The 13,039-nt window shown below is 38.7% G+C and overlaps 2 protein-coding genes across 4 annotated transcripts in view; one reads left to right on the forward strand and one right to left on the reverse strand.

Annotated features, from left to right (window-relative positions):
- The window catches only part of cmss1.L (cms1 ribosomal small subunit homolog L homeolog), a 220,009-nt gene that overhangs the window by 111,641 nt on the left and 95,329 nt on the right, over positions 1-13,039 (reverse strand). The gene's annotated exons all lie outside the window — the stretch shown is intronic.
- LOC108707914 (filamin A-interacting protein 1-like) overlaps positions 1-13,039 on the forward strand; it is a 180,531-nt gene that overhangs the window by 78,982 nt on the left and 88,510 nt on the right. For both annotated transcript variants that reach the window (XM_018246011.2, XM_018246009.2), the window contains exons 3-5: positions 414-691; positions 1,140-1,313; positions 5,259-5,437. In XM_018246011.2, the coding sequence (XP_018101500.1) occupies positions 425-691; positions 1,140-1,313; positions 5,259-5,437 (620 nt within the window). In that variant the 5' untranslated portion in view covers positions 414-424. The remainder of the gene's footprint in view (positions 1-413; positions 692-1,139; positions 1,314-5,258; positions 5,438-13,039) is intronic.

A 13,039-nucleotide genomic window follows, 5' to 3' on the forward strand; every position in this document is an offset into this window, starting at 1 on the left:
TAAAGCTTGCCTTTAAGCCAGGAATTCAAAAAGAAGCATCTGCTTGGATGCCAATGGGAGCAACATCCAAGGGGTCGAGGAGCAACATGTTGCTCATGAGCTACTGGTTGGGGATCACTGGACTAGTTACTACAAATTTACTGGAAAGTGCATTGCTGGTAAATTTGCAATACTGGCCCAGACAACCCTTGTGTCAGGTTTCAGAGCAGTGAAATCCAGACAGGTGGTTTTGAACTTGGCTTGGGAAAACTTGGTTTTGGAAAACTGGGTTCAAAACCAGACAGGTAGCAACTTTACTTTGCTGGGGGGGGGCAAGAGTGAATGGCAGGAGAGATTTGTGAGAATAGTTACTCAAGCACAACATTTTATTATTGATTTTTTTCCAAAAGGTTAAGTGTTCTCATCTTTCTCAGCATTCCAGACCATGCGTTCGAGAAGCAACAGCATTGAATGTCCAGCCATGACCTGCAAACTCAACCACTGCACCAATCCAGAAGAGGCAGATTTACTGGAGCCGGAGCTTGGCTACATGAGGAAGGGAAAGAAACACAGAGACTATGTGGCTGAAACTGACACTATCCTAAGGAGCCACAAATTAGAGACGAAAGCAGAAGCCTCATCCAAAAGGGGAAATGACCTGTCTCGGGATGACCTGCTCTTCCTTCTGAGTGTGCTGGAGGGAGAGCTGCAAGTCAGTCATATTTCATACTCTGCTCAATAAACAGACTATACGTTTGGCTTATACATATCCACGCCTTTGTCTTGCCAGCAATCACTTGATACTATAAATTATATCTAAAAGGGCTGTCATTATTACATACTAATGGTATGCATGCTGTAAGAGGTCATATCCTCTTGCTGTTGCAATAGATGAGTACAGGCAAGACAACGTTAAACTCCAAATATATTTATTTTTTTGTCATGTGGAGAATGATGTTCTCTTTAGATTACCTAATGTGACAATAATGTCATGCAGTGCACATGGATTGAATTTAAATACAAATGTTCGGGAGAGATTTATTTTCTCCAAGCACGGTCGATTTTAGATGAACCGCATTAAGTTAATGCTAGGTCAAAGAGAAACATTTTTTTTTTTTTTTTACATTAATATGTTCCCACACTCTGATTGTTCTCCTTAGGCTCGAGATGAAGTCATTTCAGTGCTGAAAGCTGAGAAGATTGACTTGGCCTTGCTGGAAGCGCAATATGGCTTTGTGACTCCTAAAAGAGTCTTAGAGGCCCTTCAGAGAGATGCAATTCAAGCAAATGTCCCACAGTGGCAAGAAGATATCTATGAAAAGCCTATGAGTGAGGTATATTGTGTTTAATATACATCTATTCCTTATAAGAACGAGGCTATTACACATGTTAAACACATCAACCACAACAGGAAAATAAATATTCTTTCCAAATTTCACCCTAAGTGGGCTGCAGGCTGAGGTCCAGCCACTACTCAAGGTCCTCCTATGGGGGCCCAGCAGAGCCACTCTGCTAAATTAATTCTTCCAAACTGTGTTTCATGCAACATTTTCCAAGAAGTGATCAATGTGCCAGTTTGAAATAGTTCACACTTGGAGTGAAATCTGATTTTCAACAACATTGGCCAAACATTTGCTGTATGTGTGGGGCCTTGGCCAAAATTCTAAGCGTCAAACATAGAACTTGGTCACAGTCAGGTGCTTCAGGCTGAAAATCCAGACAGGAAACCTCCCTTCTGCATTCATGTAATCTAATCATTAGACTTGTGGGCCAACCAGTCTCGTGAGTGCAATAAGGCCACCCATATGGTTGAACAAAGTCACACACGATCCAACTAAGTGGCCAATAAAACAGAAGTCTGCCTGTGAGTTACCAAATTATTCTTTTTTAAGTTTGTGCCATTTTTGCATCCAAAGGCATATTCTCTCTGTCTTAATATTTCATTTCCCATCCTTTGTAACAGGAATCACAAGATATTTTCTCAGTTCAGTGATGAATATGGAATGTAATATATTTAATTTTACTACAGCAGATTCTGGTCCTATGGGGTGCTGCTGTTCCAGGGCCGCTGGAAGGTCCATGCTGATCAGGGCCATTATTTTTTTTATAAAGGCAATTGGGTGCCTACATATTGTTATATTCTATACTTTTCTGAGAAATTTCTGGAGCCCTCAGCCCACTGCCACAAACTTGATACAAATCTGGCAGCGGAGCGTAGAAGGAGTGGGGTAGCCCTCTGATCTAGTCTATGGGCACAAGCCAATCAAAGTGGACGAGTAAAAAAAAAACAAACAAAAACTTTCACCCAATGATAAATACAATTCTAAAAATCCCATAGGAAAGAAGAGAACACGGGTGAGATTTTATTTATTAATATCTAAACTCACATTTTGATAAATCTGCCCCTTAGTGTCTTAAAACTGCACCGTAAAAATACAGTAGGCATGGCATTTTTTATTGTATAACTAAAGGATAATAATGTAAAAAAAAAAAAATATAATAAATATATTAGCCTAACATCTATCATGCCTTTGTTGGGGCAAAAAATAATATCAAAATACATTAAAAAAATAGCAGAGAATATATTTCTACAGCTGTCATTAAAGTCCTGGGAGCTTGCTCTCATTTCAGAAACAGCTCTTTTTGAATGATTTACCCTTTGGAGTTGAACCTTATCTGCTTTCAGTTAAAACAAGACATTTTTATGTTGAAGGACTAAAAGTTCAGACATTTACAAAGAATCTAAGTTGCCACGTGAGGAAGAATCTTAGTTGACATGTGACAATGACTTTAGGGCTGCCTTCAAAGCAGGAAACAATTTTCATTTTATTTATTCTAAACACAATATATTGTGGCCTGTTAGCGGAGTTAGTACAGGTATGAGATCCAATATCCAGAAATCCCTTTTTCAAAGACCATCTCCCATAGAATTCATTTCATCCAAATAATCCAAATGTTTTAAAATTATTTCCTTTGTCTCTGTAATAATAAAACAGTAGCTTCTACTTGATCCAAACATACAATATAATGAATCCTTATTGGAAGCAAAACCAGCCTATTGGGTTTATTTAATATTTACATGATTTTCTAGTAGACTTATGGTATGAAGCTCCAAATTACAGAAAGATCCTATATCCGGAAAACCCCAGGTCCCAAGCATTCTGGATAACAGGTCCCATACCTGAATGTACATAGTGTACAAATGTCCGAATGGAGATGTCTTGCCACACGACTGTTAAAACACTGAAATCTTGGCCAGTCTACCAGCTCAGTCTTGATGCCAACCTAAGGCAACGCTAGACAATTTGTCAAAATTTTCTAAAAAAAATTACTTGTGCAGGGAGTGGGAGTTTGGAATAAAAAGTTGTGTTGCTGGCTGCGCCGGACAGGGTGGTCTGGGACCCCCCCCCCCAGGGCTTCTGCCTTTGGGTCCCCAACCCAGCGAATACCCTGATCTCTGGGAGGAGGTCATGCTGCATTACCCAGGGCTTCAGGGGGAGCGGGTTTGGATTGGAGGGTCCCACTGGGATTTTTCCTGGTGTCTCAAAAACCGAGTCCAACCCTTGCTGCTGGGGTTTCACTACCCCTAGTATACAATTAGTTGATTGAATCACTGACAGTAAGATGAAAAGAAGACCGTCTACATAGAAGTAATTCCAATAATCCAGCCACAGGTCAAATCATCCCTATGTTTAGGGTCCGACTGATCCTCTTGAATACCGAGAGAAATCCTTATGGGGAGAAAGAATCCTTTCTTCCAGCATGTGATAAGTATTTAGGAGGAAAGATTGGGACTGGTGCTGCTGAGATGCACTGGCCAGGACTACCCTATAAAGCAGGACATTTGACTGCTCAAAGCAGTTGAATAAATCTATCAGCTCTGATAAATATCAACTCCTCAAACACATTCCTGACTGTTGGAAAAACTAGCGAGAATCCTTCAGGATTCCCTAATTCTTGTTTTAGCAAGCAATGTGGCGTTTTTAAGCTATTGGAAGACACAAACAAGAGATAACAGCTGTGTAGTGTAGTATGTTCAGTACCAACAATCAGTAATCACCCAAGTACCAGTGATTATAATCCATGTTTCTTATGTTTTCTTATGATATGTATTCACCATGGGGCAAATTTACTTACGGTCGAATATCGAGGGTTAATTAACCTGCGATATTCGACTGTCGAATTTCGAAGTCGAAGGATTTAGTTTCGATCGAATGAAAAATCGATTCGAAGGATTTTAATTCATCAATCGAACAATTTTTGTTCGCCCAAAAAATCTAGCAAAGCCTATGGGGACCTTCCTCATAGGCTAACATTGACTTCGGTAGCTTTTAGGTGGCGAACTAGGGGGTCGAAGTTTTTTCTTAAAGAGACAGTACTTCGACTATCAAATGGTTGAATAGTCGAACGATTTTTAGTTCGAATTGTTCGATTCGAAGGTCGAAGTAGCCAAAAAAAACATTCAAAATTTTTTTCCTCTATTCCTTCACTCGAGCTAAGTAAATGGGCCCCCATGTGTAAAAATATTATAAGCAAATCTCCCAATGTCTTAAAAATAGACTTACATGAAAGGTAGTGGCCCTGGAAGGCCCTTCCTCCTCTGTCCTGCAATGAACCATGTAAGGTTTTAGTTTGCAATTAAAGGCAACACAATTAAGACAGAGAGAGCATACACCTTTGGATGCAAATCGTTAAAGGGGTGGTTCACCTTTAAATTAGCTTTTTGTATGTTATTGAATGGACAATTCTAAGCAACTTTCAACTGACCTTCACTATTTATTTATTTTTTATAGTTTTTGAATTATTTACCTTCCTCTTCTGACTCTTTCCAATAGGGGCTTAAGCCTTACTTCATAAGGCTACACATTTATTGTTACTGCTACTTTTTATTACTCATCTTTCTATTCAAGGCCTCTCCAATTCATATTCTAGTTTCTTATTTAAATCAGTGCATGGTTGCTAGGGTTCAAGTTAGCTGAAATTGCAAACTGGAGAGCTGCTGAATAAAAAGCTAAATAACTCAAAAACTACAAATAATAAAAACTAAAAACTAAATGCAAATTGTCTCAGAATATCACTCTCTACGTCATACTTAAAAGTTAACTCAAACCATTAGTTTCCAGACTTGGAATATACCTGTAGAAGACAAGCAAAAATGCCAAGTTTTGGTTCTTCAGTTTCAGGCAAGAGATGTACTGTATAAACATTTATAGTTCTTTTTCTTAGTAACTAAAGTTATTTACAACATTCTCATATAATACGTCTCTGTACATTTGTAGCTGGATAACGTTATTGAGAAACACAAAGAGACGCACAAGAGGATGCTAGAGCAACTTCTACTGGTGGAGAAATCACAAAGGCAAACTTTGTATGAGTTAGAGGATGAAAAACAGAAACATACAGACTATATGGAGAAAAGCGATGAATTCACCAACCTTCTTGAACAAGAGAGGGAAAGGTAAGATTCAATGCATTTCTACCTGATCTAAGTAAATAAATATACCGTAAATATCGTATGAAACGCCATTAAAGTGACTCCAACACGTGGATATGAAATTGTTGTTTATGCAGAAGATGATACTGTTTTTTTTACCCAGTCTGACTTGTTTTATTTTATATAAAGACTGACTTTGGTTTAGTTATTATTCCATTTGTAGCCCAAGGCATGATGGGGATTGTACCATGGAAGTTTTAGCAGCAGCTTAACAGCCAGAGATAAATATTTTGGTTTGTCCTGTAGTTATGAAGCATTAAAATATTTATAGAAAAATAACCAAAAATATTTAATTAATAGTTACTGAGGTGAGAGAATTAAACAACATGTTGATTTATTATAAAACTTTGCTACTTTCAGGCAATGCAGTTCATTTGCAAAAAAACGTAAAAACCCCATCAACCTTGTTTGAACAAAAAGCTATTGGCCCCTAGTTATTAACCCAGCCTTTTCTTTCTGGGTACAACCCCAGAACCCATAATTTAGCAGAGCTAAGTAGCTTTCACACCAACAAGTGACATCCATGCAGCAACATATAATTGTGGCCAAAAATAATGGCACCTTTTTGCAAATAACGCAAAATCAGTTTAAAACCAGGTCTTCAGAATGACTTATTTCCTAAAACAAATGGCAATAATGAAATTATTGACACTTTAGACTTAATATATGGTAGTACACCCTATGGTATGGATAAATGAAATGGCGTTCTTCGCATAGCCATTGGACCACTTCTTTTGCACACTTCTCAAGTTCTCTAACATTTAAAAGATGCCTTCTTCCAACTACAGTTCTTAGATTTCTCCACAAGTGTTCAGTGGGATTTATATCTGGGCTTATGGCTGCCCACTATGGAACAGTAAATTATTATAAGCAAAAATAATTGATGCAGTCTGGTACTACATTTTGTCTTTAGCCATTCTTGGGTGCTCTCTGAAGTCTTCTTCTGGTCTTCATCTTGCTGGAAGACCCATGATCTGCAACACAGACCCACCTTTCAATAAGGATTTAAAATTGTTAAATTGGGTACTCGGTGTAGGCAATTCCAGGGGCACCAAAAGTAACCCCAAGGAATCACGGAACCTCCTATTCGGTTGGTTTTAAGGATGGTGTTCTTTTCTTTGAAGTCTTCACTTTTTTTTCTTTTAACAAAGAGATGTTGTGCATTAACAAAATAAGATTGGATTTCATCTCATCTGTCCACAGGACACTGTCCCAGAAGGATTCTAGTGTGTTCAAGTGTCTTTGGCAAACCTACCATAGAGCCCCTTTTCATTAGCTACTGATGGAACAAGTATAAACTGTTGTACCTTGTGTCAGAAGGTCATTTTGAACCTGCCTGGAAGTTGACAGAGGTTCATTACAGTCTGAACATTCTGTCATCAATTCTTCTCTTACGTCCATGTCCTGGAAAAATGGCTACAGTGTCATGGGCCTCAAGTTCTTGATAACATTGTGTAAGCTGGACAAAGGAACTTTAAGTTCTCTGTAGATGAACTTGTGGCATTGAGATTGAGTGTGCTCTCTTACAGTTTTCTATGAAACCTCTTCAGTCAGTTCTCTGCTTCTCTTTTCCTTCTCCACGTTCAATGAGGTGTGCACAGTCAATTCAAACTGGCTGATTTTGTGCTTCTTTTATGGTAGGTACCAGCAACTCTGGTGAGTTGACTTGTACATTTCTGCCTAAACTGGTACATTTGAAAAAAGGTGTCAATAATTTTAGACATTATTGTAAATGTCAAAACCTTATAGATGCTGGGAAACAAAGAAAAGAGAAATACTGAGTGTTGTACACTTTAAAAATGTGTGCAAAACAGACCCTTTTGTGGATGGGGCTATAAAAATATTCTAGCCTGCGTAGAACATTCAAGATAGACCTCTCCCTCCCAGAATGTCACTAATTCATGTTTACAAAGGGGAGTGGCCTGCCAGGAATGGTGGTCCTGCGCTTCGTAAAAAAAGTTTAGGAGGTGAACAGGTAGGAATTCTGAGTCATGGACACTGCTGTCCAAAAAGAATAAAAGCAACACAGAAACAGCTGGTAAATATCTGTATAATAACGCAAGGGTGTTTGCAGATGTGAAGGTCATTTTCAATGATCCAGACTATGGCAAAGTCCTGCAGTCTGACAATTTCCCCTACAGGAGGGAATACGTTTATTCAGACAGGTCACCCTTTCTGTTGTTCCCACAGTTTTATGAAGATCGTGGACTGATTAAATTGCTTATATTGAAAAGGCCTGAAACTGTGAAATGATTTCATAGACAGATGAACAGATAGATGAGCAGAAAGAGTAGACAGCGGAGGTAGACGGACAGGCCATGTTTTTATTATAATACATATATAAATGCATGCTGCTTTCTTTACAAGACATCAGCTCCACTCCAAGGGTCTTTTTTATTTGAGAACATCTTTTATTACCCCCTCGCTGTCCTTTAAAAGCTAGTGAAACAAAAATAGCGCATAACCATTGCATTCCACATCTCACATACCAACACTTACAAAAGAAATCGTTTCACAAGACACAATAGTAATCAGTACAAATGAATCATGTTAGACCAGAATATCTGTATCTTCTGAAAATGATCAGAAATTAGTGCAATGAGACACTAGAGTAACTGTACAAAAACACATCTCTTCCATCAACACCCTTGTATCCTTGTGTGCTATGGACATAAAGCACAAAGGACTTTAACAGAAGTCTCCAGGGAAATAATAACAGTGACATTGCCTTCTGTTCTTTGTTATTTCAGTACTTTCAGATAACAAAATATAAACAATGCATACCCACTACAAGATATTTATATTCTGTAAACATCTTGGTCGAAGTGTACATAGAAATGTGCACAGATCTTTGCACGCATAGCAGCTGGGTTGGACTGGGCCGGCGGGACATGGGAAAAGACCTGGTGGGCCCAGCCGGCCCAGACCTGCTCCCCACTACTGGCAAAGCTATTGCTCCTTCCTGACCTCCCCTCGTCACATGAAGAAATAACATCCTTGATGGAGGTACGAGCTGGAAGGGAGGGGGGACAGAGGGAGATTTGCAGAAAGGGACCATTGGGATGGCGGAGAGGGGGTTTGGGGGGGCCGAGGGGGATATACAGGGCCTTTATGTGGCAGCCCAAGACCCGCCCAGTCTGTCGCTGTATAGCAAAGAGGATATAAAAATGGCCATACTGTACATATAATATCTTCTCATTTGGTAGGTCTCCTGTGAAGGAAAGATTACTGGATGTAGTCACATAAGTAGTTGGTCAATTGGACCTTCAGGTCAATAATCAGATCGAACAGGGGGATTTTTGACTCAAGCTGATAAATATCTATAAGAGCTCCATTCTGATATCAGTCAGGTTGTAGATTGTTTAATTGTGTATAAATGCCTCTTTACTAGATCCACAACTGAAGGAAAAGGAAGCACCGACCCAGCAATCTGGTTGCCATTTGATACTCACATAGGGAAGCCATGCCTGACTCCTTCTGTGCCAATCTTAATTCCTGTACCAGACAGAATTTTCTTGTAGCCTGACTTTATCTATAATTATATTTGGAAGTATTTATTTAGTAGATTGTTTCTATAGGAGTCAAACCTCATTATGGATTTACAGCACTCAAGGCTGCCATAACAGGACACGGAGGTTCAAAATGAGATGCTCCTGAAAATTTCCATCAAAGTCTCTAGCATGACATTGGAGGTAAGGTCACTAAACCCCTCAAATTGGCTACTGATGTGGAGCATCTCAATGTATAACATGCCCCACATATCAAAAACTTTCAAGAGTACAAAAACAGGTAGGGAGTATAGGATAAATCACTTTATCAACTGCAATACAGATGTGTGGTTTATCTATTGACCTGCATGTGATGTATGATACGATATGTAGGATGGACAACTTGTCCCTTAGAAAATTGGATGCAGGAACACGTAAACCAAATATCTGTAAAAAGTGAAGCCACTAAGGTTTAAAAAATTTTTTTTGACCTTCATATGTACAAGACATAGATAGTGTGATAGGATAGATAGATAGAGGAGGTGACAAACTTAAAAAGCTGTTACCAATTGAGGTGAAATGGATCTTTCACCTGGACACACGTGAGCCTAATGGACTTAACATAAAATAGGAAGTCAATTGCTTTATATAGAAACCTTGAGTGCATAAGGTATAAATAAATGTACTTATTTTTTATCTTGAATTCATTTAATCATTTAAATATCAAATAAAACACAAAGGTAAAAAATTATATTGGAATAAATAAAATACAAATGTAAAAAAAATAGATTGGAGTAATTTATTAACAATTTTAAAATACATTTCAAGTAAAAAAATCTCTGAAATAAAACTAAAATGTTACTTAAATTAATATATTTGCAACAAGCTTTTTAAGAATTTAACGATTCAAAGGATTTTAGTCCATCAATCGAAGGATTATCCTTCCATCAGAAAATTGTTAGGAAGCCTATGGGGACCTTCCCCATAGGCTAACATTGGCCTTGGTAGGTTTTAGGTGGCGAACTAGGGGGTCGAAGAATTTTTTAAAGAGACAGTACTTCGACTATCGAATGGTCGAACGATTTTTAGTTCGAATTGTTCGATTCGAAGTCGAGGGTCGTAGTCAAAGGTCGAAGTAGTCCATTCGATGGTCGAAGTAGCCATATTCGACCATTCGAAATTCGAACTATTTTTCCTCTATTCCTTCACTTGAACTAAGTAAATGGGCCCCTAACTGTCCATGTTGATAATAAGGTTTCAATGTTGCAGCTATTCAGTAGATGGAAGCATTTATTTCACTTAGCACAATACAATGTGAAGCGTTAATGTTTGTGGAGCAATTACGTTGTGCTAGTAGTGATGCCAGTTCCATTTGCCTGTTAAATGTTTGTTTGTTACTTTTATTTTATGCCTATAATTATGCGTGATACACACGAAACGCGTCAAGAATTCAAATATGAAATAAAGCTTCGGTGAAATTTTAAACCGCATCCAGGTCTGTGAAGTGCGCGCCCAGGTTGGTATTACGGTGGATTCACTGAACCCCTAGGCAAAATATTCCTTAGGAAAGTCTTTTCATCCTGCTGCCAAAACTTCTAGTATCAATACTTACACCCACAAAGTTCTTGGCATGAAAAAGTAATTATATTTGTAGAGTGACCCTATAAGTCCAGTTTTCTCTCTGTTATCACTCTGCTCTTTGATTTGTATAGTTTTAAAGGAATGTCTACCTAGACTACACTCTATGGGGAAATCCATGCAGGAACATTATAATAATACTCCCTTCAGTTGGAAAATAATGAATTATACAGGGGTTCGATAACCAGTCTGTTCACCTACCCAACAGTTTTCATTTAATAAAGTCACAGGCCTTCCCCTTTGTTAAACAACTTGAAAGCACATAGAATCATTAAATTGAGGTGCCAGGCAGTGTTTAAAATGTACAAGTACCTCTTTTGACCCCATTTGTTATACCAAATTTCCACTCCCCCCCAAAACAAATTCCACTCTCCGCTCTGCTGCTTGAGGCAAGGTAAATTCCCCATGTTATTACAGGGCCGCCATTGTTCCTATAGAGTGACATCATTGGAAGCTGGCAATACGATAGGGTTCTAAGCTTTAGTGCTGTTTCTAAGCAACATCAGAAAGTCGTTTATGTTTCAAATCTTAGGATTAGGTCCATTGCCCATTAATCAGCTCCGCAAGGCATTTGTTGATTTTACATTTCAGTGTAAAAACATTTAGTTCAGTTCCTTCCAGAAGCCAATATCTTATGGAAAAATCTGCATCAATGTCCTAAGCAAAGAGCTTAGTCACTGTTCTTTATATATAAAAAAAAAAAATTTAGATGGAAAAGCAGATTGAAGCTTCACGCTGCCCATGGGTATCCAGCAGAAGCACACAGGGAGCAGGGACAACAGGATGACTATGCTAGGAGTAGTTCATTTGATAAGATGGGATAGTGTGTGTCTTGACATTTTGTCTTATAATGAAGTAGGGAAAATAATAGAAAACCGGGACAAAGATGTTCCTGGTCAGTCTTTCTCAATCAAGCAAATTCACTCCCTAAATTACAATGCTTCTTGATTAGTTTTGAGCTTTCAAAATCTCAAGAGACTTTTAAGATGTGAAGTTTAAAGTGTCTCTCCAGTTTTTTTTTTTGTTTTTTTTTGCTGGCAACGACCATCACGAGCACCATATTAAATCTTAATAATACTGTTACCTTAACTAAAAAATTTTTTTTTGGCTTACATAGTCCCTAAACTATAATTTTAAAATATTGGAGCCAGCATAATCCAACCGCTGCCAAATTTTGCTCTGATATGAATTACTTCTACATCATGAAACCAGCATGATGTTGAAGTATTAAGTAACCCATAACATAACTCATAACACAACCTACAAGACTGCACAAACACAATTACCAAAAGTGCCCTAATTTCCTTTCACACTTTGTGACAGCCAAGTTGCACAAACATATAATCCTAGGTAATTTTCTTCCATCTCCGGAAGATTAGACCTTCTCTATAAATGAGAGACAGTCCACCGGTTTTACTCAACTATTAAGCTGTCTGCATTTGTTTTCAAGGGGACCCCATGGAGCTCAATTATGAAACATTAAAGTGAGATTTGCAAGCATAACCAGGTCAAGTTTATCCACCATAAAAAAAACAAAACCCTGGGAATCACCAGTTGATAGAAAATACTGCACATTTTGAAAAGGCATTACATTTAGGCCATAATCTCATGGCTGGTTCATATTTTAAAATATAAAAGATCAGGGTTATGTAAATGTCTTTGGGTAGATATAGTGGAGATTAGAAATTGTTATTGGGTAGGTTATGTGGGAGATTAGAGAGGGTTGTTGGGTAGCAATAGTGGAGATTAGAAAGGGTTATTGGGTAGGTACGGTGGAGTTGGAGAGGGTTGTTGGGTAGGTATAGTGGCGATTAGAAAGGGTTATTGGGTAGGTATGGTGGAGATTGGAGAGGGTTGTTGGGTAGGTATGGTGGAGATTGGAGAGGCTTGTTGGGTAGGTATGGTCAGGCCCGGATTTGCAGCAAGGCATGCCGACTAGCCATGCAATTAGATTGATTTCGGAGCACTAGGCGCTAGCGCTCCAGCCAGAAGAAATGATGCTTATGCACACTATACTTTACGAGAAAGGGGGGCGAATGAGGACGCCGGCCTCCGGGCGCCCTCAGGGCAAATCTAGACCAGGGTATGGTGGAGATTGGAGAGGGTTGTTGGGTAGGTATGGTGGAGATTGGAGAGGGTTGTTGGGTAGGGGTGGAGATTGGAGAGGGTTGTTTCATTTGCTAGAATCAGACCATAACTACTGTATATGGAATACATAAGGCAGACTGAATAATGCAAGCAAAACATATATTACAGTAATTTCCATACTATTCACTTGGGTAGCCATCACCAGGGTGCAGTAGATATACAGCCCTGGGTATAATCATTATAGAGACCTTAGAATTTTTTCCTGTACCACAAAGGCCTTTAACTACAAATGCTGGGATCCACAAATCCAGATGGATTTCAGGTGCCGACAACCATTAGTTTAACTTATCAA

The sequence above is a fragment of the Xenopus laevis genome, chromosome 2L (assembly GCF_017654675.1).
Source record: "Xenopus laevis strain J_2021 chromosome 2L, Xenopus_laevis_v10.1, whole genome shotgun sequence".
Taxonomy (NCBI): Eukaryota; Metazoa; Chordata; class Amphibia; order Anura; family Pipidae; genus Xenopus; species Xenopus laevis.